Source organism: Thermobia domestica, chromosome 10, assembly GCF_964235325.1.
Source record: "Thermobia domestica chromosome 10, izTheDome1.hap1.1, whole genome shotgun sequence".
Lineage (NCBI taxonomy): Eukaryota > Metazoa > Arthropoda > Insecta > Zygentoma > Lepismatidae > Thermobia > Thermobia domestica.
Window position 1 is genome coordinate 184985544 of NC_137463.1, and position 26259 is coordinate 185011802.

A 26259-nucleotide genomic window follows, 5' to 3' on the forward strand; every position below is an offset into this window, starting at 1 on the left:
TGTTTGTATCATCAGCAAAAAGTACGCTTTTGTTTGGAAATATATAATCGGGAAGATCGTTAATGTATATAAGGAAAAGTATAGGACCTAATATTGATCCTTGTGGAACTCCGTGCCTAATGTGTCTTACCTCTGACTTGGTTGGACCTATTTCTACATATTGCATGCGGTTAGTCAAATAGGATTGGAACCATAAATTACCATGATCTCTAATACCATAAGAGCTCCCTCGTGGCTAAGCGGTTAGCGTACGCGCCTTTGGCGTGGGAGACCCTGGTTCGACTCCCGGCGGGAGCTCATGTGGTTCGGATTCCACGTTAATCAGTAGGTCCACGTCTCATATAGCCTCGCTGCTGAACGGGACGTTAAACTCAAAATCAACTCAACTCTAATACCATAACTACGCAATTTATTCAATAAAATTTTGTGATTAACAAGGTCAAAGGCTTTTGTGAGATCCAGAAAAATTCCATATATTTTATTTCTTCTCTCTCTCTCTCTCGCTTTATATATGCCACTTGGAAAAGCAACTACAGCATTGTTAATTGACTTGCACTTCCTAACCCGAATTGGCTCTTCGTGAAGATATTATTCTTTTCCAAAAAGGGCACCAATCTGTTATGCATACCTTTTTCTAAAATTTTGGAGAAAACAGATAGAATAGAGATAGGGCGATAATTTCCTGGGTCAGTAGTTGATCCTTTTTTGTGTACAGGTCTTATTTTTGCAAGTTTAAGATCTTCTGGAAATGTTACTGTTTCAAGGAAGGAATTGCATATATCAGTCAACGGTATAGAAAATATTTGGCACACATTTTAAGCAAATAATAAGGAATATCGTCGGACCCGGAAGATCTTTTCGTCTTCATTTTTTTTAATAATCGATCTTATTTCTACCTCTGTGGTAGGTATTAAGTATATAGATACAGAATTACTAGTTGATTTTATGTTGTTAGTCTTTTCAGACTCAGAATTTGAGTATATTTTTGCAACGTTGGCCAAAAAAAATCATTAAGTAAGTTCGCAATATGGTGTTTATTGGTTATTTCTTGGCCATGGTGTATTATTTTTTTAATTCCTACTTTTTGCGGCTTTGATGCGGTTGATTGTTCGTTTAATACTTGCCATAGTGTTTTGTTCTTGTTATCAGATTTAGATATCCTATTTGTGTCTAGCTTAAAGGATTTTTAAAAAGCCAACTACCGAGTTAATATTGCAAAAATAAAACTAAGAACTATTTATTTACTTATTTATTCCAGATTATATTTTATATTTAAAATCATTTAAAAATAGTGGAAATTCCCTTTCTATAAATCTTTTTGGCAACAGTGTTCCTCAAATAGATAAGTAAATAAATTATACAAGTGTAGCAGCAACACTGACAAGTGTAAGTTGACTGAGAGAGTTTGAGGCGAATGTCATCAATTTTTGAGCGGCAAACAGAGAAAGATGTCAGCTGAACGATATGAAAATAAATTAAAAATTCTAAAGATGATTAAAAAGGAAAAGAAAGTGTTATTTGGTTCGTTTTCTCAAGAACTGACAAAGCAACATAAAAGTGAAAAATGGAAACCTATATATGAGGCTGCAGTTTCTTTGGGTCTAATCCATGGAAAGGATTGGACTTACGTTAGAGATACCTTTTGGCCTAATATGCGAAAAAGAACTCTTGTAAGTATTGTTTCATGCAGCTGAAGTTCAGTAACACAGCAACGAAAGCTGAATAAGCTTTAAAATTCCGCAAATCATGTTTAGCGTTAAAAATTTATGGTGTTCGTTCATTTTTGGCACACCATATATTGGAAGTTTTGCAAGTAAATTTCAATACTCTGTATGGAAAGACATATTTATGAGGAACAAATTTCTGCAGGCGACACAATTAAATATAAAGTAATACAGCCGTATTGTAGGTGTACAAGTGTAGGGTTACAAGTGGAAAATCACTACAAGTGCTCTACTACGGATAAAAGAAGTAAGTGCATAAGAAAGATGACTATTCCACGGGTAGCGTATTTGTGCACAGTGTACAGAAGCTGTATTTTATGTCCAGAAGTGGAGCGTTAGTAGTATGGAACCATGACAAGTGCTACTCAAACTCGTATCATCGCCGAAACCCATTTCTCGCATATGTGTCTTTCACACTCGCTGACGCGCCTGCTTCGAGCGCATCCTCGCGCTACTTCAGCAGGCCAACTAGGTTCCACTAGTTTTTATGCTACATATCCGGAAGCCGTAATTATACGGAAAACGTAAAAGTGTTACACATTTTTCAATAATTACTTCTGGAAGCCCCGTTGATATTTTCTATACCATGCGAGTTATTTTCATGTCCCCCAGCGTAAGTCACTTAGAGGACAATAAGTAGAAAATTAACGAAAAAAAAATGTATTTTTTAACAATTATTTCGAATGGTGTGCCAAAACTAAACCTGCGCGAAAGTTGGGACTCGAAACTTTTTCAATGCTAACACATCAGGAGCCCGACCTTAACTACTATTTTAGTTTAAATGTTGAACTTGTAAACATAAGATTTTATACAAGTCTCGATTTCCCTCATGTACTTGTCAACAACTCGGTATCTACAGGCTAGTAGTTTTTATGTTGTGAGTTTAAAAAGTGCATACGCAAACGAAGACCAATGTTACAAATGAAAAAATATTGTTGCTAAGTGTAAACGTACGACTATAAAGTTGTTATTTTTTTATTTTTGGCAAAATCAAAAGATGCGTAGAAAGTTGAGTAAGTAATTATGACTTTATTTTGTATTGGCTTTTGGACGAAAAGAGTTACCTGCATGGTTAAAGCGATATTTTCGAGATATAGAATAAAACTTAGGGATTGAGTATAGCCCGCTCCCCCCAGTGATTTTTAACGAATCATAGTGATTCTAACGATTCATACTAGTTCATAATGAATCTGAATCGCATGCTATAAAGATTTAAGATGTAAATGTTGTGGTATGGAAGTTTTAGTATAAGTAGTAGTACTAGTAGTAGTAATAGTGGTAGTTAGTAGCAATAGTAGTAGTAATAGGAACGGGTTAGAAACCCCGCAGGGGTTGGTTGGGTTCTGTTCTCGATATAAGTAGTAATAGTGACTCTCCTAGTTCCGGTGACAAGGAATGGGGTGAGCGGGCTATACACAAGCCAAACTTAGTATGCAGAACTTATAATTAATTATAGGTGACATTACCGTGAAAAAAACTAACCCAATGTTTCATTTATAAGGGGGGTGGGACAATTTCGTAAATTTTGGCGTGCATGTCAAGTTTAAGGATACTACTAGAAATGGTTGTTGAAAAATTACATTTCTTCTGTTAATTACCTTGTTATTATCCTCCAAACGTTCTGAGCTGTGCTGGTGTAATTTTGGCGCACCGTATTTCGGAAATTTACTGGTGAAATTGAATACTTTGCAACAAAAGGTATATTCATAAAGAACACATTTCTGCAGGAGACAAAATTTTATACAATATATTACAGCTGTATTTCAGGTTTAGGAATGTAGAGTTACTAGTGTAAAATCATTAGAAGTGCTTTACAGTGGATAAAATAAGTGAGTGCATAGGAAAGATTACTCTATTTGATGTTATTTTCACCGGCGGTGTATTTCTGCACTGTGTACAGAAGCTGTATTTCATGTTTACAAGTGGAACCTTACTAGTGTAAAGCCATGACAAGTGCTATTGGAAGTCGCAATTTGCCAAAATCCACTCCTTATTCACTATACGCGCTTCCACATGTACCAACCATTGCTGATGCGCCTGTACCGCACGGGCCCACCAGCTTCGGTTAGATAGCATTCGTGCTTTTTAGTAGCCACCTAGGAAAGTTTGGTTTGTTTTTGCATTGTACTTCTTATAGCGTACATCCGGAAACCGTAGTTATACGCAAATCGGAAAATAATTATAATTTTTCAACAATTATCTCTTGTGGCTCCCGTGAATTTTATTAATACCAAGTGAGATATTTTCATGCCACCCAGTGTAAAACTTTTAGGAGACAATAAGAGGGAAATTAATGAACGAATTACAATTTTTCAACAATTATTTCTAGTGGTGCGCCAAAACTACACCTGCACGTGAAATTCAATGGGGTTACCACAAGTAATTATTGAAGAATTAAATTCTTTCAAGATTTGCGAACAAAATACAGCCCCGGATGTATGACATAAAAACTGGATTGCAAGAAATAAATCAACCTGAGCTAGGTGGAAATTAAAAAGCACAAATGCCATCTAACCGAGTCAGGACGAACCTGTTTGGCCAGTGTTGAGTGTTCGAAGGAAACATACACGTCAGCGACGGTGTGTGTTTCCATACTCGATGGTAGGGAAAACCACTGGCGTCTCTGACATGTAAAATTTGGAGGGGGGGGGGGGCGGCATCAAAGAAAATGATTTAAATGGTACTACCTAGCCAAACCTGTTTATTATCTTCTATTCCATTTGTTTTCTTTCTACTTACTTTCACGGACTTCCTGAGGTACATCAAGAACTGTTATAATCGTTTCACAGCATCGATATTATATTGCAAATAAATGTAATTATTACGTTATTCTGTCGTTAGTAAATAAATTAAATTAGAATAAAATATTCAATATTTGGTACCTTAAAGTATTCAGAGGGACGCGTTTTTCCCGCCATAGACGCCCGTGGCGAAAACACCTGAGTTTTCGGAATAATACGAGTTTCAATAGCACTTGTAATAGTTTTACGATAGTAACACTGCACTTGTAAATATAAAATATAGCTATTTTATACTGTGCAGAAATACTCCGTCGGAGGTAGATGGAATATAACACAGTCATCACTGTTATGTATTTGCTTATTTTAGTCATCATATAGCACTTATAATGATTTTACAATAGTAATCGTACACTTGTAAATTTAAAATAAGTTGTATTACTTAGTTTTCAGTTCTGGTGCCGCACAGATTTCTACCTTCTAAATATGTCTTGACATGATAAGTAGTGAATTTTACCTGTTCTTTTTTTTGTTTTGTTGAATTTTACCCGCACGGCTTGCAAAATGTGTGCCTAAACTTGACTGTTGGTGGTGTCTTATTATAAAAACACGGATCCATTTACAAGAAAGCAGCATCCTGGGTGTACAGATCGAGGTAAGGCACACTCCTAGAAATAATTGTTGAAGAATTATAATTTTTTTTCACTTATTTTCTTCTTAATATCCATCGAAATTCTTTTCCTAATTTCCTTTTTATGGTTTACCAAACCATTTGCACTCGGCAACATCACGATACCCCACAAAATTGCTGAAAAATTATTATTATTCACGATATGCAAGCTAATCTGTCCTAAGTACTCACTAAAAGGCATGAATTGCTGCAGGGAAGATATGTATGCATGTAAGCTAATATACTGAAAACGTGGATTTTGTCATTCATATGAGTTGCTATTGCATTTTAATGCTTTCACGCTAGTAACACTACACATTTGTAAACAAGAACCAAAAGAAAAAGATATGGTAGCTTTCTTACACTATGCCGAAATACTCTCCTCACCGTCTACCTTGGATAGTATCTGCTAGAATAGTCCCTGAGGAAGCAGTGGATGACGTAGCTCACGTCCTGTTCATGCGAAATTAGTAATAATAATAATAAAAGAGTATGACATGGGTAGTCTCAGTGGTTCGGAAATTCAGGTTTAACTCTATTTTACTTTTGTGCACATATATTCGTATATACAAGTGGCAAGCTGATGATTCCATAAGTATTCGCACACACACACACATTTCCACTTGATACAACATGAATGCTTGAGCAAACAACACTGCGCACACAGTTCAGAAATATAAAACACAAAGAAAATAACACAAGATATATGTATAGCGAATGAAAGAACTCGGAATATAGCCCTTATAATTATTCCTTTCATCACGTTCACTAAAAGACTATCTACGTTGACCCTGGGCTTTCACTGTAAAACGGGGGCAATGAATATGGGGATTGGGTCGACTACCAGTTTCCAGCAAAGTTTTGTAGTTCTAGGAATAACGTACTTTGTAAAATTATATAAGAAACATTTTGTTCAATTCTTTTGTTGAGGCTGTGGTTGTAATCACACAAAAAGTTTAATACTTAGCCGTAGTCAACTACGTACTAGAACATAAGTAAGTTCGTCACCTTACGTTATTAACACCAAGCGCGAACACCTCGGTTCTGCCGACACTCGGAAAGAACCCGGCACGATCTGTCTAGTTGGCAGTGTTTGTTAAGATTTGCTATGGAAAATGCACAAGTTTTTATATCCATGCAAATATAGTTATGGTATATTGAGTAGTTCTAGCAACACATTTATGTTTATCGAATGAACTAGGTTTGATTCGGATGTCCGGATGACACGTTCATGTCTGTTCCTTGTTAGATAGCGGAGTTCCCTCGTAGCTAAGCGGTTTACGAACCCGCTTTTGACTTTGAAGAACCGGGTTCGATTTCTGGCGGAAGCTCATGTGGTTCAGATCTCAAGTTAAATTGTAGGTCCACGTCTCATATGGTGTCGCTGCTGATAGGGACGCTAAACTGAAAATCAAATCAAATCAAATAGCTCAAAGCTAAGGTGCTTTTCCCTCCAAACTGGTAAATGTTATACATGCAGCAATGTAGTAGGCGGAATTTGTAAAAGAAATTTGAATACGTGACCCGGATAATGAATAATTATTGTATATTTCCAACAAACTATGTCTATATTAAAGGAGAACACAAACACTTTCACACATTAATCGCGATATTACGATGTGTGAGCGATTAAACTTTTTTTCCCCCTATTACTATGCCTCTTCACTGGTATTCTCATAGTTCAAATTGGTGTTACTTAAACATACTGATATTATCTTCAAAAATGGGAGGGAGTAATTCAGCTGATGATTGGCGTAGGTGGAATTCGTTATTGTTCAAGAATGCGATGAATTCCGCTGCTTGTCATGGTAATTTTGTTGGCCCTCCAAGCGGGTTGAAGATGGGTTACTTGATTACCACAACCATCTGATGAATAACTTTTAATACTATAGAGTTAGCGAATAACGTAGGAAACAATTCAACTGCTAATTATGCATATCTAATGCGGTGATCGAAGGTAGTTTCAATTTTCAAAGTTTCTCAGCGTTGGGTTTGGGCATCGTCTGTAAAACTACAAATTCTTGGGAGTTGCTAGTAATATCTTTATGATGTTACTAGTAGACCTATGAAAATTGATAGATAAATATACGGCAATTTTCTTTATTCTGATATACTCATCTCCGAGCAACTCTGAAATTCATTACGTGGTTTTGCCTCCTTGAAAATATAGCCAACAAATATTTCTCACGGTTCAGTTTCGTATAAATATTTCCAACAAAGTTCGATGGGAAATATAATTAGTTCGTTAAATGTTTTGTCAGCGATACACATAAAACAGTTTTAGAAAATAATAAATTGACAATTCTGAATGTGTTGTTCATTTGGCTTTCTTCCCAGTTAAGGTTTCAAGATTACAATAGCACTTGTGTTCCCACGCTTTCGTCTCTTATCGAGAGTTTGTTGGCGGGAAAAAGGTCTGGAAAACATCTTGCTAGTGTTTTGAAGGCAAAAAGTAGATTTAAAAAAAAACCTAACATATCATACTTCTTTATCGGCCTTTCAAGCGGCATCCTCCTTTTCTTACATCATTTTTAGTTACTATATTTCACACAAGTACTGTCTTATTTTAAATCCAACGTTTGGACCTTGTATTCAAGTATAATGAAGGGAAGAGAGTAGAGAGGGTTGGGGTAGCGTACAATGGCGTAGAGTAATGTAGGTTAGGTTAGGTTTCGTTAATTCAATATTTAATCATTATTTTCAAATGCAGGGTACAGTAAGTTAGGGAAGTTACATTAGCTCATCACATGACCGCGTCACACCATGACACTTTACTTAACAGTTATGCAACAAGAAATCTTCCCCGTTGTCTTGGTTCGTAAACTTTTTTAAAACTCATATCGTGGCTTAAGTTTACATTTTTATCGCTAGTTAGTTTTGATCCACACCAGCACGTACCAGTGGGCTACGTAAATATGACCCTTGTAACTAATAAACAAGGTTTAATTTAGCAATTTACTGTCGGTTCCCGTAATGTTACCAGCTGGCGATGCAAATGTAAATCTGATCACATGTTTTTTTTTTAATGTTAACTATACACATCAAGTAATTACATATGGTAGCTTAAAACAATTGCTGCTTTCTCCTTGTTGAAAGCACGATAGCAATCAATTTTCTATTTTCGATTAATAGTGCACGAGTAAGCAATAGTTTTTATTGTAGAATTTGGGTAAAATTTGTAGAACATGCGAGCAAATTTAGCGCAAGGAATGGAAGCAATTCAAGTTTATAGTATATGTAGTTAACTGTTCTCATTTAGGGGCCGTGGTAGATCAATGGTAGAGCGCTCGCCTCTGATGCTTGGACTTCCTGGCTCGATCCCACCTCGCTCCAAGTGAGCTTTGTGCTGGATAAACACCGTATGCGTGGGTTTTCTCGGGGTTCTTTTGCTTCCTCTCACTTTCTTCATTCCACGATTTCGTTTTTCTCATCATCACTGTCTCCTTTTGCCTAGCTGCCATAACTATGAGACGTAAAACTTAAAGATTTCATTTCATTTTTCTTCTGATTTACTTTTCGGGTTTATTCATTTATTTTCACAATCAATCTTGCAGTATTTAATATATAAGTGCATATTGGGATGCAATAAAGCAAAATTATTAAGATTTAAAATGCCAACAGTTCTGTTAAATGAATAAATGGAGCCGCGTATGTCGTAAGATATAATTCAACCCAACAGAGTTAATCGTCTTAAATGTAACACATTTGTACTAGGTGGCCACCTAAGCATAATTTCTTCAATTCTCATATATACTGAAAATACAAACTAATTAATAAAATAAGTATTATAATAAATTGGTTGAAATTTGGTACTTTGTTCCATTATGGTTAATGATGGATTATTGGTACAAATATCATTCCTTTTTGCTTTAGGGACGAGTGAAATAACCACGGTAACAACTAAGTCAAACCCAAACACTAATTACGGATTCCCTACCAAACACTAATCACGGATAAAACTCCAGTTTTCAACGATTTATCTTAATCCGATGATTTGTCGAAATAATCTTCAGATCAATGTTGGCACAACACATTATCTTGGTTTCGATTTTATTTTTTTCCCTTTGGGCCTCGGGTGGTGAAACTAGCATCAGTCTTTCACTAACTGTGTCCTGCTATTACTTGGTTATAGCAATTCGTTCAACGAGTTTCATTCTAGTACCGATTGGTATAAGCGGGAAATAGATATTTTGGTAAAACTTTAACAAATTTCCATTCAGGACAATAAATATAAGGATCACAACAGCAGAAATGTACAGGATAAACGCTGGAAAAGGGTAGCGTTGAAGAATTGGAAATTCCACCAATAATTAAATTCTACCCACATTCTTCACGGACACTTCTCAGTAAACAAGATATACTAATTTTGTATAAAAAAAAAAGTAAAAAATACGTCTGATTTATAAATAAAGTACAGATTATAGAAACATTTGTACACTTAGTCAATAAAAATGCGTATGCTGACTTACTTTTATATTATTACTTGTTTCTCTCATAACTTACAATTTGGTCTCTAAGACATGAAATGATGCATGTGCAATGTCTTCAAATTGTTATTTCAAATGATTGGTGACGCGAAAGTTAAGGATGTTGTAGTTAAATATTATAAAAATTAGTACACAATTGTCTTTCATGTTTATAGCGTAAATAGAAGTATATTGAAGTTGAGAACTGTTTCCACTTGCGGATGGGTATCATCTACAGAAGTTTAGTAGGCGTTGCTATCAAATTTATCCGAGAATACCCACTACTGCGCTCAAATTTCACCGATGGTGATAACGCTACTGACCCACTCCGTTGCTGTATACGATAACTCCGCTGCTGTATACGAGGTATAGTTCCGTAGAAAATGGTCAAGGATGGAGTCCAGTAATAAATAGAAAAGAGTAAAAAGTAATTCACAAGCAATTAACTAATGCTTTCTGGATCAAAATTAGACAAGGAGTAATTTGAGTGTTGCGAAGGACCTTTCCTTGCCGAACTTCATCCACAATTATATACATTTAATAACAATAGAATCACTATCTGAAATTATTAAAATGGTATAAACACAACATCATCAAATATACGGCAGGATTATTGTAAACCTGCTAGCAAAGTATGACCGATAGGCTGTACTCTGCAGGTGAATTGCAATTTGAATGACAAGATAAAATTCCCCAACATATTTATGGTCTTATTTTATTAGCAACTTCATATTTTTACTCTAATCATACTATCTGAGCTAAAAATGCTACGGTTGTATTATATAATTACTACTTTACTGTTAACTTAGTGTGTTCCGAAATGTCTTTAAAACTTGTTCCTTGCACAGTCGTGTGAATATTAAGAATATTTGAGCATGCAATTATGGCTATAGGCATTGTTTTATTCCAGGGGAAGAATACAACTCGCTTCTTAATACTGGTACATTAGATCAGAGTTCCCAACCTTCTTTACCTAATGCCCATTTAATAAAGCCTGCATATTTCACGCCCCCCTCTTTTCCGCACGTTGGTCATACTTGCTTTTTGTCTAACTTCTGTGATTTCAGATGAAGCATTGATATTCACAAATCTTCAATAATAATAACAACCACATTCTTAGCAATGTACGTTATTTCCACCAAGAATTTCGTAGCATTGTAGTGCAGTATTATTTTCTACCACTTTGTTCTGAATGAAACCTGTTATTACTTAATAGTTAATTTTTGTTTGTACGGCATTTCGCCTCTTTGTTAGAACATTCTTAAAATTTGTCATTTACATTAACATAAAAATCAATGTAATTTAGTATGCATTCTTATTTGTAATTTACATTAACATAAGAATCAGTATAACTTAGTGTACATTCTTGGCTCCTTGTAAGTAGTAATAAGTTGTTAAAATATCGGTTTTAAATTTTTCCAGCGCACTTCCAAGAACACTGACAACGCTTCTGGCAACAGAAACAAACAAGTGTCATGGTGAACAAAAACCCGAAGCAGATGTGAATTTTGATAAAGTCATTAATGTTCATTACATGTGGTGCTTTATTCATAATTTCACACTTAATTTCTCTTAGTAGCTTGCGCTCTGTCGCTCTTCAGTTTCCCCCATAAGGCGTCCTCGAGTTGGGAACCACTGTATTAGATGGACGTCGGGTTTCCAGCTGCTAGATGTGTTTGCATAACGAGATTAAGAATCATTTTTCGAAAGTTCATTACTGAAAACGATAAAATCACCATGTGTCAGTTACGTTTACGTGAATCTTCATTTCTATCTTGTTATTAAGTTTTGTCTTTACTGGTTGCATGCATCAGGTTCGTGGACATTACTTTTTTCTTTCTGAAGAAATAAATTTTCGTAACACATTTTCCATTTTATGTTAGGTGTTCTCATTGCCATCAACGCAAGGCTGTCTTTTTTTAATTACTCAATTGGCATTTTCAGCGCTCAATGCAGAAAAGATAAGTGTCATTTATTCCATTATGTTTGCAAACTCTTAAACAGGTTTAAGCATCAACAGCGGTGGACATTAAGAAGTAAAGGCAGAGTTTTTTCCACAAAAACTCAGGAGTGATGAATAAAATTTACAGAAGTGTACAGCGAAATACGTGGTGTCAATTTTTCTGTTTGATGTTTTGAAGTGATATAATGTTATTAAACAATAGATTCTGGATAGCATAATTTGTGTGCTTGAGGATGATTTCAGTGAGGATTGAAATAGTATGAGAATAATGACAAACACGAAAGGACGTTAGGGATTCAAGGTTACATTTTGAGATTTAAACTACGTATTTAAGACCACAGTTTAGTCAATCGAGTTGTCTTATTCTTGACTTATCTTCATTCGGCTGGAACATATCCATCTAGTGATCGAAGCCAAACCTTCGCATTTATCTCTAATTACAAAACTATGGCGTTGTTTAAGGTTATATTTGCTGTTAAGGCTCTAATATTTACTATTGTTCTTAACATTCAAACACAGTGGATTCTGTGCAGTTTATAAATATGACTTAAAATTGTCCTGAATAACAAAAATTATTTTGTTTTAAAGCTTCTTGAATAGGTCGGAATACTGAAAATGATATATTTAATATCTTAAAATGCATGTACTCATCTCAATTATTAGAAACCTGCTGAAATTTTGATTCATTCAACAGTACTATACAACAATAAAGTTGGTAAGATATTACTCTAAATTCTAATAGATGATACAATGAAAATACCAGATACTAGCAAAGGTAAGGTATAGCATGATAGTTCAACAACTAAGCATCTTGGGAAGTGAAAATAGTTGAGAAAGCAACGGGATGTAATGATAGTAACTGGGAAGACCAGTTTATATTCCATGAAACTCGACTGTGGTGTACACTCGAATACATTTCCTGAAATGAAGTTCTTCCTTTTTATCATATTTGTTAATATCACGAAACTAAACAAAGGTATTTTACGTTTTCTTTATACTGCGAAAAATAAAAAATATCTAGAAGTTACTAGGTAGATTTCATGGAAGCTATTAAACAAAATTATTGAGTCGGTTGCGAACTTAAATTATATTCAAAACTTTTTACTTACGAACTAAAATATAACAAGAATATCAAGGCTTTTAAAACATTACGTAATATTTCTATTAAATAAGTTAAATTGATTAAATATTACTTTTAATTTTTTATATAATTATTACTTTTCATTTTCTATATAATTACAGGCCAAGATTTATAATGCGAAAAAGGCTGAGGAAGCAGGAGAACAGTATGAGAAATTTAACGAGATTGACACATTGGTACTCGACATCATGGGGAAAGAATATTCAGGTGTTGAGAGCACAGGTATTACAGACTCAGTCGAAATAGATGCAAAAGAAAATTCAGTACTAGAACCAGAAACTTCAATTACGGTGTCACCGTTAGGCCATCATGCTGAAATAGGAGGTATGTATCAATTTGAATCACATTACGTCGAAATACTGTGTTTATAATAATATAAATAATAGCGAGAGTCAGCATAACGTAGAATCAGTTTCGATTGCAAATAGCTATCATCTATGTTTATATTGGGTAATGTGTAAATTTTACAAAAGCTTAAGAGTTCACAATTAACATTGAAACTCCATTTTGGCAAATTGATTTAAGTATAGAATTTGATATAAAATTAAAAAAGTGATCTCTCTCGTGGCTACATGATTACCATACCAGCTTGCAACACTGGAGACCCGACTTCGATCCAACTAATATGGGATTTCATGGATTCAGGTTCCACGTTAAGCTGTGGGTATAGAGCTGAAACGATTGTTAAAATCTCAAACCACGAGTCAATAAAGTTGGTAATACATTTACTTTAATAAGTGGTAGTAGATAGGAGGATTGTGTACAATTAATTATGAAGGACTAGTGAATAAGTCAATTACCGTGAAGTATTGCGTAATTTTAAAGTATATCGATGATAAATTGTACCGATGAGACAGAACGCGAATATTAAGAAACTTACCTATTTTAATACTAAAATATGTATACTTAATTGCAGTGGCGGTGATTGGACGTTAAAAGTGAGGGGGCAAAACATGATACCGTGTATCGTATTTTATATTTTAAGTAAATTTACAGGAGCGACGCAAGTAGGTACTAGCCCTTTGTACTCTTAGATAACGAAAGTGTAAGAAAAGATTTGATTCCTTGCTCATGAACATCTTAAAATTCTGTCTGGAAAATTGTGTGATCAGATTATTTAATAACAACTTTGCAAAACAAATAAATAGAAAGGATAATATTACTCATAGTAATGAATAATGAGGCTTGTTTTGCAAAAGTTATATTGAAACTGGGGATTAACGAACAACTTATATTTTTAATTCCACACATGCCATCAAACGCATGTTATTACTCTTAGAAAGACAGTAAATACTACAAGCATATGCTACGACATTTACGACAATGTTTACTTTCGCATCTTCCCAAAAAATGTTCGTTGCCATTAGATACAGTTTTCACTTTCTTGGTACACATCAAAACACAATAATATTAAGAATCACTCCACACTCGTTAAACAAAATAATCCTAAAACCTAGAGTTATGTTGAGTTCCCTAAATTTAATTGTATATACACTCGTACAGCCCTAAACATACCACTCACTTGTATATTACATTGCAAAACAGTGGAAAAAGTAGTTGTTCCTTATTACTCTCTTTTTAATCAACATTTCTTATTATTAGAAAGAAGACATTTTAGCAACTGTCGGTTTTAGTACAATTAAAGAATAACTTGTGAAATGTTCTCTCAATTAGTTTTAAAGCGGCAGCCTAATATATTGAGCTCTTGTAAAAAGAAATGAAAGTACGCTGGAATTGTTGCATTCCATTCATTTAATTTGTGGGCAATTAAAACCTAATTTTTGTAGCTTTTTTAACTCCACGGGAAGACAACCAATACGTACTCAAGCAACGGCAAATATATAGCACCATTTTTTCTATGAACCAGTAATAAGATACAAAAACTTTACATTTCGAAATGAAACTATAGACATTAATTGGTCATTTCGAAAAAGTGGGGGGCACCTGCCCCCCTTCCTCGAATCGCTGCCCATGCTTGATTGGTTGATTTGGTGATAGTTGATTTCTTAACTGAAATAATTACAATTTAGAGTGAACTTCATAATTAACAGTAACGAACAGAAACAGTGCTGATACACGATTTATCCTGAAATTATTGTGTCTGTTAAAGACAAAAAGTTTAATGGAGCTCTATAACACAATAATACATAGTAAAATTTGGAAATCGTCCCGAAGTAAAAATGTATCACCAAAAACGTAATGACTAAAGGGAGGCAAAGTATGAAGCAAACATAAGAAATTATGGAAACTAAAAGTCTAAAATATGACGATGATGAAGTTTTATGTATATGTCGCCGTACATTTATATCACTGCATTAGTCAAAAATATCACACGAAGATTTTTATTTCAATATTAAAAATTACGAGAAACAATTGGCATTCTTAATATATACTACTCCCTAAAAGATATAGTAACTAATAATAAAAATTAAGGGAAACAAGACTCGGAGCCCTGCCAGAGGAGACGTTTGTTTCATGTACCAAATAAGCAACTAATACATGTTATTAGGACCGGAAGTGCACCTGGTATCCCATCAGTTAATATTGAAATAAACATTGCTTCCCATAAATGACTGTATTCTGTCGACTTGTGGTCATATTGTGAGGCTTAGTACTTTCAAGTGCTTGGGCTCCAAAAGAGGAGGTGAACTTTTCTCAGCACTTCGACACCAAGATTAGAGATGCCAATACTTGTACCCGCTAAGAGTTTCCTCCATCAGTAGCTAGAATTGGGAGATGGACCACGGTTCATTGCACTAATGGGCGTGTTCGGAAGAGTTCTATATGCGAAACGGGTATCTTTTGAATGTGCAATCCCTACATATGTACAAATTTACAAGTCTGTCTACATCCTTAAAGAGGGCAACTACCTATGCCCATCCACAACAGAGAACAATTGGAATAGGCATTTCACACCATCTTGATTCTGTTTTCGTTAGCGTCACACAACTTTGTCTCCCTGGATATAGCGGAGAAATGTTTTAATGGTTTGGAATTTTGCGTCTCTTTCAGCGCCGAGCCTACATGAGAAATTAGTTTAACGTAGTCTAAAACACATGAGCTTCCGCTGGAAATCGAACCCGGTTGTCTTATGGCGTAGATATGATAAACATATAGCCTCGAGGGAACACCAGTTTCTTTACAAGTTAAGTTTATTGGGGGTAAAATGAAATTCTACGCTATTTTCTTTCTTTCGAGCGAAATATAAAAAGACATCCTGCCTTAGGATGAGAAGTCCGGACGATTGCACGAGTTGGTTTCAAGCGGTTCCCAGTCCATGATTTTGACTTCACAGGATTTTGACCATACTGTGGAATTAAGTGCCTTCCAACATCAAGTCTCCTTCTGGCTCCAAAACGGGGATACGAACTTACCTTAAAATGCTCTAGTGGCAACGTACGAGATGCTGGTAGATTCTCACTTGCTAGGGGTATTTCCCCATGGTAGATGGGTTTTGGTCGATCGCTGTTCATCTGAAAAGAAAGAAATCCCCCTTCTTTATGGAGAAAGGGATGTGCGCTTGTCCTTGAAGTTAAAGATATAATCGAAGGTATACTGGCATATACACTACTAACACTTTTCAGTCCAAGATATACTTACTTTAAACTTGCACAGTATGTAAGTGTACGCTAACCCTTGTAAAATCACACACACACACAGATGTATATATATATATATATATATATATATATATATATATATATATATATATATATATATATATATATATATATATATATATATATATATATAGAAAAATATACGCTCTTGTTTACTTTTTTATCATTGTTGATTTCCTGAAATTAAATTCTTTGAAAACCCATTGATTACAAATAAAAATTCACGAAAAAACCCATTGATTACAAATAAGAATTCACGAAAAAATTTCCCAAAAATTTAAATTTTACGTATTTGTAATTTTTAAATCTGTAAATTCAACATGAGAATATTCAACAACCCTTGTCTGAATCAAACATTCTTTTAACCTGTGGCACAATCGTGAGCACTAAGCTTTGAGCTTTTGATTCAGTGGCAACATTCTAATCACTAACGTTTCTCCTTTGGCCACGCATATCCTGATCTTTGAAATTCTAATCCATGTATATTTTTAGCCGGGTGACTGCATACAGAAATCTTATCGTAGTATCTCGCGAAAGAGAATGCTTTAGACATAAATTTATCGTTTATAAAATTACACGCATACAACATATACCCATCGAGATCACGGTGCAACCAGATAATGATTGAGCAAAAGTCCAGTGACAGAACTGGAACATTAAGGCATGGAGGCATGGTTTAAAAGAACAAATTCCATATTTTGCCTCTCTCTAGTAATGACTACTCGTATAATTGAAAAGAAGACAGTATAGAAAAGAAAATTTAAGGATCATGTTTAGTGGCAAATCTTACAGCTGTATAATTTTTACTGAAAATGTATTTTCTTTTTTGCAGGGAAGAAGAGGTTTCTCAGTAGTATTCCTGATGATATTAAGGAGCTTCAGAAAAAGAAACTTGAATTACAAGTTTTATTATTAGAGAAAGCAAATTACAAATTTGACTTGGAAATTATACAATTAGAAGATCAGCTTGGTATTCCTCGGTCTTCATACACGCAACATTATCCAGTAACGAAACAAAATAAATCAAATGTAAGAGACGAACAGTTAAATGATAGCGTCGAGATTCAAGAAGATGACTATGAAACTGTTTACATAAAATAAGTAGAAGTTTGAGTTTCTTTCTTGTGACTAGCATTTTCGAAGCGATGTTCATAAATGTTCCAATCTTGCTCTGTTAAGTGAAGAAATTTATGAGCTTTCCATCAGTATTCTACTTGATATTTTCTCTTTTACTTGTTAAAATTTGTTTATGATCGCTGTCCTCTTCAAATTGTGCCAGTTCTTGAAAATAGCCAATTTGGGAATAAACTTCGAATGCTTTATTAAAATAATTTCCTTGACTTCTTAATGAACTAATTTGTTTTCCAACACTAGAAGTGGATATTTTGCATAGTTAAAATGCCAAAAATTTATTTATCGCCGATCATCATTCCAAAATTTACTAAAAGTACCTCTAAGTCCATATCGTTTATTTGTATATTGCGACTGTTCCCAAAACTCGTAACGATTAAGATGTAAATTTGTCAAGTATATCTTCGAATCCTTGAAATGTAACCCATCTATACAGAGGCCTAAATCGCGATCTCGAAAGAACAAAATGACAGGAGTGAATTAAGTAAATCACGCGAGTTTTTCTGCGTTGTGAACGGAACCACAGTAATTTCATTCCAAGTAGGAAAACTTAGTCTTGTTGCATGCATACTAAAGGAAGATCGTTTAGAAAGCTCTTTTTCAAATTAGTATTTTACTTGAATTGACAAAGCGTTCACAGAAGGAATGGACATTAGGCATTCTTCAGTCATTCAAATTTTCAAGTCTCGTTTGAACAGCGAAGCAACTTCAACAAAGAACTGTGACATGAATAGATAATACAAAGTAACCAGTAGATAGCAATCTGTGTCTAGGGTTCAATATTCAGTGGGGTCAAATGTTTGTAAATTAGCACCTAATAAGGTTTTAACACAAAACGAAGTATACAATTGAAAATTATCATTTTTCTTTTATTTTTCCATATTGTTTATCGCACAAAGAAGCTTAGTTCTAGATTTCTAAATCAGAAGTGAACATAAAGAAATCCGAATCAGCTTTTAATATATTTGCAGAAAAAAATGACCATTTCCACTTGCACAATTTTAACGAGTACGCTTAAGGATCATAAGAAGACAGTAGCATAATTCAATGAGTTAGGTAAAACTTTATTCCCCACTTAAATGTGGCCAATTTGTGTGACGTTCTTATAGTGTTATCAATACTAAGATTTTCGTATAATGTACGCTTATTTGTTTTCAAGAGAAGTAAAATATTACGTTATATTTTAAAATTATTTATATTTTCATTTCTTTTTTATATGTTCTTATGTATTTTACACTTTTCAGAACTCAAACTGTACAAGTTCACTTTTAGACAGTCATAGTAATACTCGATACAATAAAATGTGCATTATTTTTCTCGTTCCTGATAGCTCCATTTGATTCCTTGTGTTTCGGACTACTTCATAACGTTCGTAAGGTGAGACAAAATGGTCAGAAAATGTTAAGAAATGTCTCCATAATATTGAATTCCCAAACTTTCCAGTAGGGCATGTGACCGCTGATGGAGGTTACTATGTGCACTGAGTCAGCCTTCTCACCATCTACTAACTCAGAATTTGCTCCTATTACTTGTCGAGTTGATCTCAGTGAAGTGTGGTTCGATTTATTCGTTTTAATATGCCATGGTGGTTTAATTTGTTGTATCGAATTATGTTATGTTTTGTAGAATTTTTACATCTTTAATGTGAATTCGTAAGATGCTTTATTATTCATAGTTGATCGGATCTGGCTGTTATCCTATTGTGTACACCTATAAAAAAAATTAAACTTTTATGTTGTGAAAATCAAGAAAAATAATTATTGAAGTATAAGAAAAATGAAAATGAAACGAAATCTTTAAGTTTTACGTCCCACGGTTATGCATGTTAGGCTAAAGAAGACGATGATGAAAGAGGAGTGAAATGAAGAAAGTGGGAGAACCCCGAGAAAACCCACGAGCACGGTGTTCGTATTGAGGTATAAGAATCAAGGTATCGTAAAACAATGTTGAAGTATAAAATATAAAGAAATAATGAGGATAAAAGATTATTCATACTGTAAATGAAATATGTAATGATATATTTTCCAGATATAAATGCCTCGTTGTAACGGAAGATAACCCATATTGTGATAAACTGACGTTATAATAATAAAGTGTTGAATATATTAATTATATATATTATAACTCTGTACACTTATCATTCAAATAATAAGTTTCAGTGTATAATCCAAATTTGACTCTGCTCAATGACATGTTTTAGTAAAAGTCAGTCGAAACTTTACAATCCAGTTTTGAGAAATACATTGTAGAAACTATAAGAAGATGGTGCACATGTTCTTCTACAGAATCTGCCCTAAATGAACATATACATGGTCAAGTTATTCAGTAGAAAAGAAACCTTTTATTTAACTAGGTTCTCATTTAGAAAATCGATAAAGTGTAACAGGCTTAGTTTTCTCACCAGTTTTATGGATCAGGCCAATGGTCAATTGTTTACTTTAAATTGCAGTATTAAATATCAGATCAATTGGTTGTGAGTTTTACCATACTGTATTCATCAATACACAATATTAACACGATTATTTAATACAATCATACACTATTAACACCAGTGGTTGTGATTTTTACAATACTGTATTCATCAATACACAATATTAACACTATTATTTAATACAATCATACACTATTAAAACCATTTACGTCATTTCTTCTACATCGTTCATTTAAGTTTTCATGGCATACATAGCACATCTATAGCGTTATTGCATTGAAAACTAGCACAAGAATCAGTATCATTTGAAGACCGTATGTATTTGCATATTTTAGTAATAACAATTCCAGGAAAAATCACAATTGAAGGCAAACTACTTATTTCTGTATATTGTCGCTCTGCATCAAATTATCAAGATATTAACACCATACCAAAATTGAAAGGAATCGGAGAGTAAGACTAAAAGGTGAATACGTAGCTTACCAAGTTTAACACTGAAGCTTGATAGATATGCACTGGTTTGGTAGAAGTGATGGAGAAAAAACGTAGTTCTTATAATGAATCTACAACTTTATTACCAGAAGAACTTTACCTTTGTTTTACAACTAATATGGTATCGAAGTTATAGAGGATGGTACCAACTATTTGCCTGGGCTTTAAACCACTCTAGAATTTAACTTCTGTGCTGCCGACGGTACACAGACCACTATGCAAATATTGGTCCACGCAGAAAGTAGTAGAAGATAGTATATTTGACCTTATACTATTTCAGGCCGAAGAAAACTACTTTACGGTAGCATCCCACATGTCCCATCTATTAACAGATTTTATGTTGAAGAAGTTTGTGACTGAAAACGAATTTGAAAAATTCTTGTGAGCTCCTATGATAATTAACAACATAAATTCTACGATAATATCGAACATATCTAGCTTCTAAATTTACTGCTGCAATCTGATTTGCGATTTCTTTAAATCTCTGACGGGCAGTATCTTCTTATTTTGAGTCTTAAGATCTTGCCGTATCGTGAAGTGAATGCATTTTTGAGAAACTATTTATAAAACTCAGAAAATTCTTGTTTCCTTAAAACTTAGGCTGAAGAAATGTATGTAGTTCCTTATTCAAATCAAAGTGTCAAGGAAAGAGTGCTGTTACATACAATTTCTTGACAACCACTTTGCCGTGTAGTAGGAAATTAAGGAAAAATTTCTTTACATGATTTGTAAAAATACTCTTTCGTGGTTCAGCATGTTTCTACCAGCAATACCGTTTCTATATAGCTAGTTGAAACAAATGGGACAACTTCCTTCGTGAGGGCAAGGATAAGGGCAAATTCCTAATATGAGGGCGATGGACAGCTTCATTCATGAGAAGGAGGGCACGCGAGGTAGGACAAACTAACATCTGTCATGTCCCCTAGGTGAAAGCTGGCGTCACAGCAAGATATTGGTCATATTCCTTTCACTTAATTCCAGTAAACAATTTATCTTATGTACTTCTAATTAATTATTGAAAATAAAATTATTTATATGATTCCTATAAAAGTTTCCAGGTAGAAATAGCGCTACGTTTAGAAGCGGGTGTGCCTCGTTGTTGCCCTGCCTGTGCTGGTCACAATACTAGATAAAAAAAAAAAATAGTCTACACTGTCATGTTTAAAGAGTGCTGGTGCACCGACAGCCACTCACATTATTCAGCAGTAAATGACAAACTTCAGAGTGCTGATATCTACAGATACACAATTAATGAGAGAGTCAACAGAATGCAGTAGATCAGGTGGAAAATCTTGATGGAACGACTTTGGATCAATGGAAGAGATATAAAGCACTAGTTGGGACTTATACTACATAACTTAGCACTTTTAGCTGTTAATACAGTGTCACGGAGATGAAAAGAGCAACAAATATAGTAATTTATTAGATTATTTTTGTTTGTTCCCATCATCATCGAACGTAGTGGATCACGCAGGAAAGAAGGCCTCAATTTCATCCAGGAAATTGGTCAACGAATATAAAGAAATCAGGCGATACATGAGTTATTTCCTTCGTGATATAACATATTGGTATTGCAGTACTTCATTATAATGTTTCTGCCATTTATGGAATAATTCCTACTACTAAAGACTTAGAAGAATTTTTTCTCCTGTAACAGTATTTTTCATCTTTGTTTCTCTATTCGCCTTTAACATACGCCTTTATATTTTACACCGGATGATTTTGGTATGCGTGTATATATACTTGAAAAAATTGTATTCGAAATCTATATTTAACGAATACATATTATGGCTTACATGGAACATCCGCAAAGTGTTGCATTCCGATTTCCACGAAATTTTGCAGGTAGATATTAGACAATATAAAGAGACATATTTTTTTGTTTCTGCGGAAAAATGGTTTGAAAGGGCCAAAGCCTCTTCCGAAGTATTTTCAAAAAAGCTCGAAATCTCCGAAAGGACACAAATAATTTGCAGAAAAAGGCGTATGCATATACTAGATATACAAGTAAGTAATATTTATTATTTGCGGTGGAAAAACTAGCAGGTAGAGCCACATCCCGAACCAAACGGCTCTAAATAGTTGAGAAAGGCCACAATTGACAAAAGATCACAAACAACTAGGTTAAAGTATGTATGCACACGTTACACATTAAACGAAGAAACACATATTGCAACTACGTCCCGCAAATGCATAGCACAGACTGACAGTTTCATGAGGACAATATCTTACGCAACAAAGGTGTCACAATAATGATAATCCACAAAGAAATGGAAACACAGTGATCTCTTACACTAACCACAACAACCTGTACACGCATATACGTCGGGATGTGATTCGTGCCAAAGAGGACTCTGGTGGAGGCTGTGCCGGCTTGTCTGTTGTATAGTCAATGTGATACTACGCGTATTTGATGACATCTTTGTATCTTCGAGAGGAGAACTGAGTAAGTGTCAAAGATTGTAGTTCGATTATGTTATCCCGTAGATGAAAATTAATATCAAACTGTTGCAAGATAGGTGTCCGAAAAGCGGCACACAAATGTCTTTCACAAGCGAAGAAAGTACACATTTAGTGATTGCAGCATCCATGTTAAAACTTGAAGTGTTTTAAGTAGTACAATATGTTTCTCTGCCGGTTCAATGGCGCGTAAATATTTCACAATGTTCACTTCAAGCGTCCAATAGAACTGTTTGACGCTGTGTTATATGAAATATGTGCTGAAATGTTCCTTTGTATGTTTGCTTAGTTTCGAGACGGTAAAGATATACGTTACGAGGGCCAAACATAGTATCATGCACGCGTAGGCCGAACTCACATGTTGACTTCTTAAGAACAATGAGTAATGCTGCCAGGAAGTCCCCATCGGCGAAGATGATCGGTTGTATTGTGTAACTGTGCTGTCGCACTCACGGATTGGACAACTGTCTCTAATTTCTTTATTCCCCGAGCAGCCAAGGTCCAAACGCCATACATTTCTAGTTAGAAACCACTTTGATTGGTGTTGTACACATTGCCTGGGCCGAATTGGATAATATGGTGCTTTACATTGTCAATAAAGTTATTTATGTTTCTCAATATGTCCTCTATATATGTGTCGTAGATATAAATATCATTACCTTCCGCGGTAGAATTTTGTGTATTTTATTAAACTCCTACAGTATGTGATGCCTTCAATGATGGAACATGAAAGAACATGAAATCTATTGCTGGTCTGCAGAGCCCATTGTCGTAGATCGACATCGTGTACTGGAAAGTATGCTTCACAAGCATCTTGAAATTGCCGAATACCGTATTGAGATACCTGTGTTATCCTTCCACGTTTATTAATCAGTGGCTTGGTTTTCCCAGCGTTCTAGCTGTTGCCTTGAGGTTATCTTTCTGAAATTTGTTTGGGCGAATCGAACGGTTAGCGATCTCTCAATAGTTGACAGCCTTGTTTCTACGTAAAGGTGATGTCTGCTTGACCATGTACAGTTCTATCGCCACTGCACTCTTCTGGGCGGCATCAACTTTTCTGTCCCTATCGTTCTTCGCAAATGCTAGCCTTAATATTTTTTCTGTGTTCACCGTAGCCATATCGTCCGTCCAGTCTTCCAGTAAGCATTGCATTACCCATGCTGCGTCTTTCCTGTGGTTATTGGCGACTCTGGGCGATGTATCACTTCGAAAGCAAAAAACAATAAGTGTACAATGTTAGCGGGATTCATGGTGACTTTCTTGAACTACTGCTGCAGATTAAACACGCTGATGGAACTACAAATTTATATCACACAGATGAAAGTGTGTGTTGCAATGTACAGTGGCGCAAATCTGTATTCAACATTGGGGGTACAGGTAAGACCGTTCCTATATATATTTGGGGGGACGGGTAGCATATTTTCTTTTCCTGACCCAACCTAGCCAAGGCACATTTTCATTCGCTGATAGGATCACGTGACAACTTTCTTTTCATGTTTTTCGGTGTATGCATTTTGAAACGAGCCATGAGGCGGGTTGAAAGTGTATACTGAAGAGAGAATATTGAAACCAGGTGGTATGTGATTCGTTTGGTGAGTAATCAATTTTCGACGATATCCAAACAATAGTCGTCGATGGATCAGATAAATGCTATAAAATAGATTGTCGATCAGTATTTACAGAATTAGTAGTTAATATTTGTTCCAATTCTGTAATCCGTCTATCCTCGTTTGTTGTATGTTTAACTGGGTTGTATGTCTAGCCATCAATTGCATTGATTAATCTCCAATTAATTACAAATAATTCTTTACTTTGTGATGGTGTAGGAATCTTTTTACATTATTACCGCGATTACTTGTTTCACATTCTCATTAGCTTCATCACACCTATTGTATACCTAATACTGGTGAGCGCGAGCGTGAAAACGATTATTTTCATTTCAGCTTATTTCCCTAATTTACGATTGATTTCATTGTATATTTCTTTTCACGTCTTTAAGTTAAATATTAACTGTCCTCGATTATACCCTTTAGTCTAAAGATGAATTATTAATGGTACTGAATAAAATTAGTTTGGTTTCATTCAAACTAAAATCTGCTGGTAGGCCACTGGTTTCCCCCACACTTGAGTCTGCGTACCGAAAAAACATTACAATTGTTTCCACGCAGAATGCAGGTAAAATTCTGTTCTTCGCGTTTCTTACCATGCCAGAATGGCTGATAGTAAAATGGGTCTGATGATACTTTCCCGAATCTTGCCCTTTATTATTTGTGCTTATCAACTGTACTATGGTATGCGAAGCAATTGTTGCTATGGTATAATAAGCCTTTGTTCCCATTATTATTAGGAAATGCATAGAATAATTCCCAGTATCTCGACTAGGAGTCGAATCTGGAACTCCTGGTAGCCTGGAAGTTAAATTACCGAAGCATATTCATCTGGTAGCTGACCACCAAGAAGTCCGGGTTTGGATTCTAACTGGATACTTTGTTAAAAATTATCTCTAAAAGTTGAGAACAATGCTCTTTCCTATGCAAACCTAGACGCAAAGATGCGTTTTCGAAATGACAGTTTCTTTCCTATAAGTCTACCTACTAGATTTTCGGAAGAATTATTGGCACTACCATTAAACTTTTACTAAAATATTTTTGTTGTTGATCATTAGTATAACGGCTTTACGAAAAGTTCGACCTAAAACTGCTCTACGCTATATTGGGAGATACAAGGTGGAATGTAGTGTTACTTTTGCATTAAAGTTAAAATATTCAAAGAATTCCAAGTTTTCTCCGAACCCTTGCATTTCTAGGCAACTATCAAAAAGAGTATGTATGTAGAAATGGTGAGGCTTTTGAAGAAGGCTGTGAGGAAGAAGAGGTCAAAAGATTCCAAAAATGAACATGAATGCTGCACCATGACAATGCTCTTAGCTATTCGATGCTTCTCAACACGGAAATTTTTGCCAAGAACAATACAACTGTTGCACCTCAACCACTCACCTGGTTTGGCACCTGCAGAGTTCTTCCAATTCCCCAAGTTGAAATCCACCTTGAAAGGTCGCCAATCCATAGATTATTTTAAAATAATCCATACGAGAGCTGTAGGCTATTCTAACTGTACGTTCCAGTAGTAGAACTAGGAACACTAGGAACAATGCATTAATAGTAAAACGAATTATTTTGAATTTGATAAATCTGAAGGATTTCCATAAACCCTAAGTACCATTATATTTACAAATATCGGTTTCCTAGTTCACAGAATGTATTTAAGAATAAAACTTGAGAGTAAGGAAAGAAAATGAAACATGAAAGTCTTAGTAAAAAATCCATAATCAGCTATGTAGAATGTAGCGTAGAAAACTGAATTTTCCATCTTATACTTTCTGCCATTTGCGGAATTTTAGACAGATGGACTTCGGAGGAAATG

General features: G+C 34.9%; 1 protein-coding gene across 2 annotated transcripts; it reads left to right on the top strand.

Moving 5' to 3' along the window:
• The first annotated feature begins 1364 nt into the window (after positions 1-1364).
• On the top strand, positions 1365-19253 carry LOC145662876 (uncharacterized). Of its 2 annotated transcripts, none has more exons than XM_081728838.1 (3): positions 1365-1670; positions 12804-13026; positions 17155-19253. In XM_081728838.1, exons 1-3 carry the CDS (start codon positions 1449-1451, stop codon positions 17421-17423), a joined length of 714 nt encoding a protein of 237 aa, XP_081584964.1. In that variant the 5' UTR covers positions 1365-1448; the 3' UTR covers positions 17424-19253. The 2 variants fall into 2 exon arrangements, with proteins under 2 accessions (XP_081584964.1, XP_081584965.1); XM_081728839.1 differs by lacking the exon at positions 1365-1670 and adding an exon at positions 2073-2337.
• Positions 19254-26259: the final 7006 nt, after the last annotated feature.

What these genes read in the sequence shown, in the direction of transcription:
- LOC145662876 (XM_081728838.1), top strand. Translation starts at nt 1,449, where the DNA reads ATGTCAGCTGAACGATATGAAAATAAATTAAAAATTCTAAAGATGATT. An exon ending in ATATGCGAAAAAGAACTCTT is followed by an intron (nt 1,671 to 12,803) that starts GTAAGTATTGTT and finishes ATATAATTACAG; the next exon opens with GCCAAGATTTATAATGCGAA. An exon ending in CCATCATGCTGAAATAGGAG is followed by an intron (nt 13,027 to 17,154) that starts GTATGTATCAAT and finishes TCTTTTTTGCAG; the next exon opens with GGAAGAAGAGGTTTCTCAGT.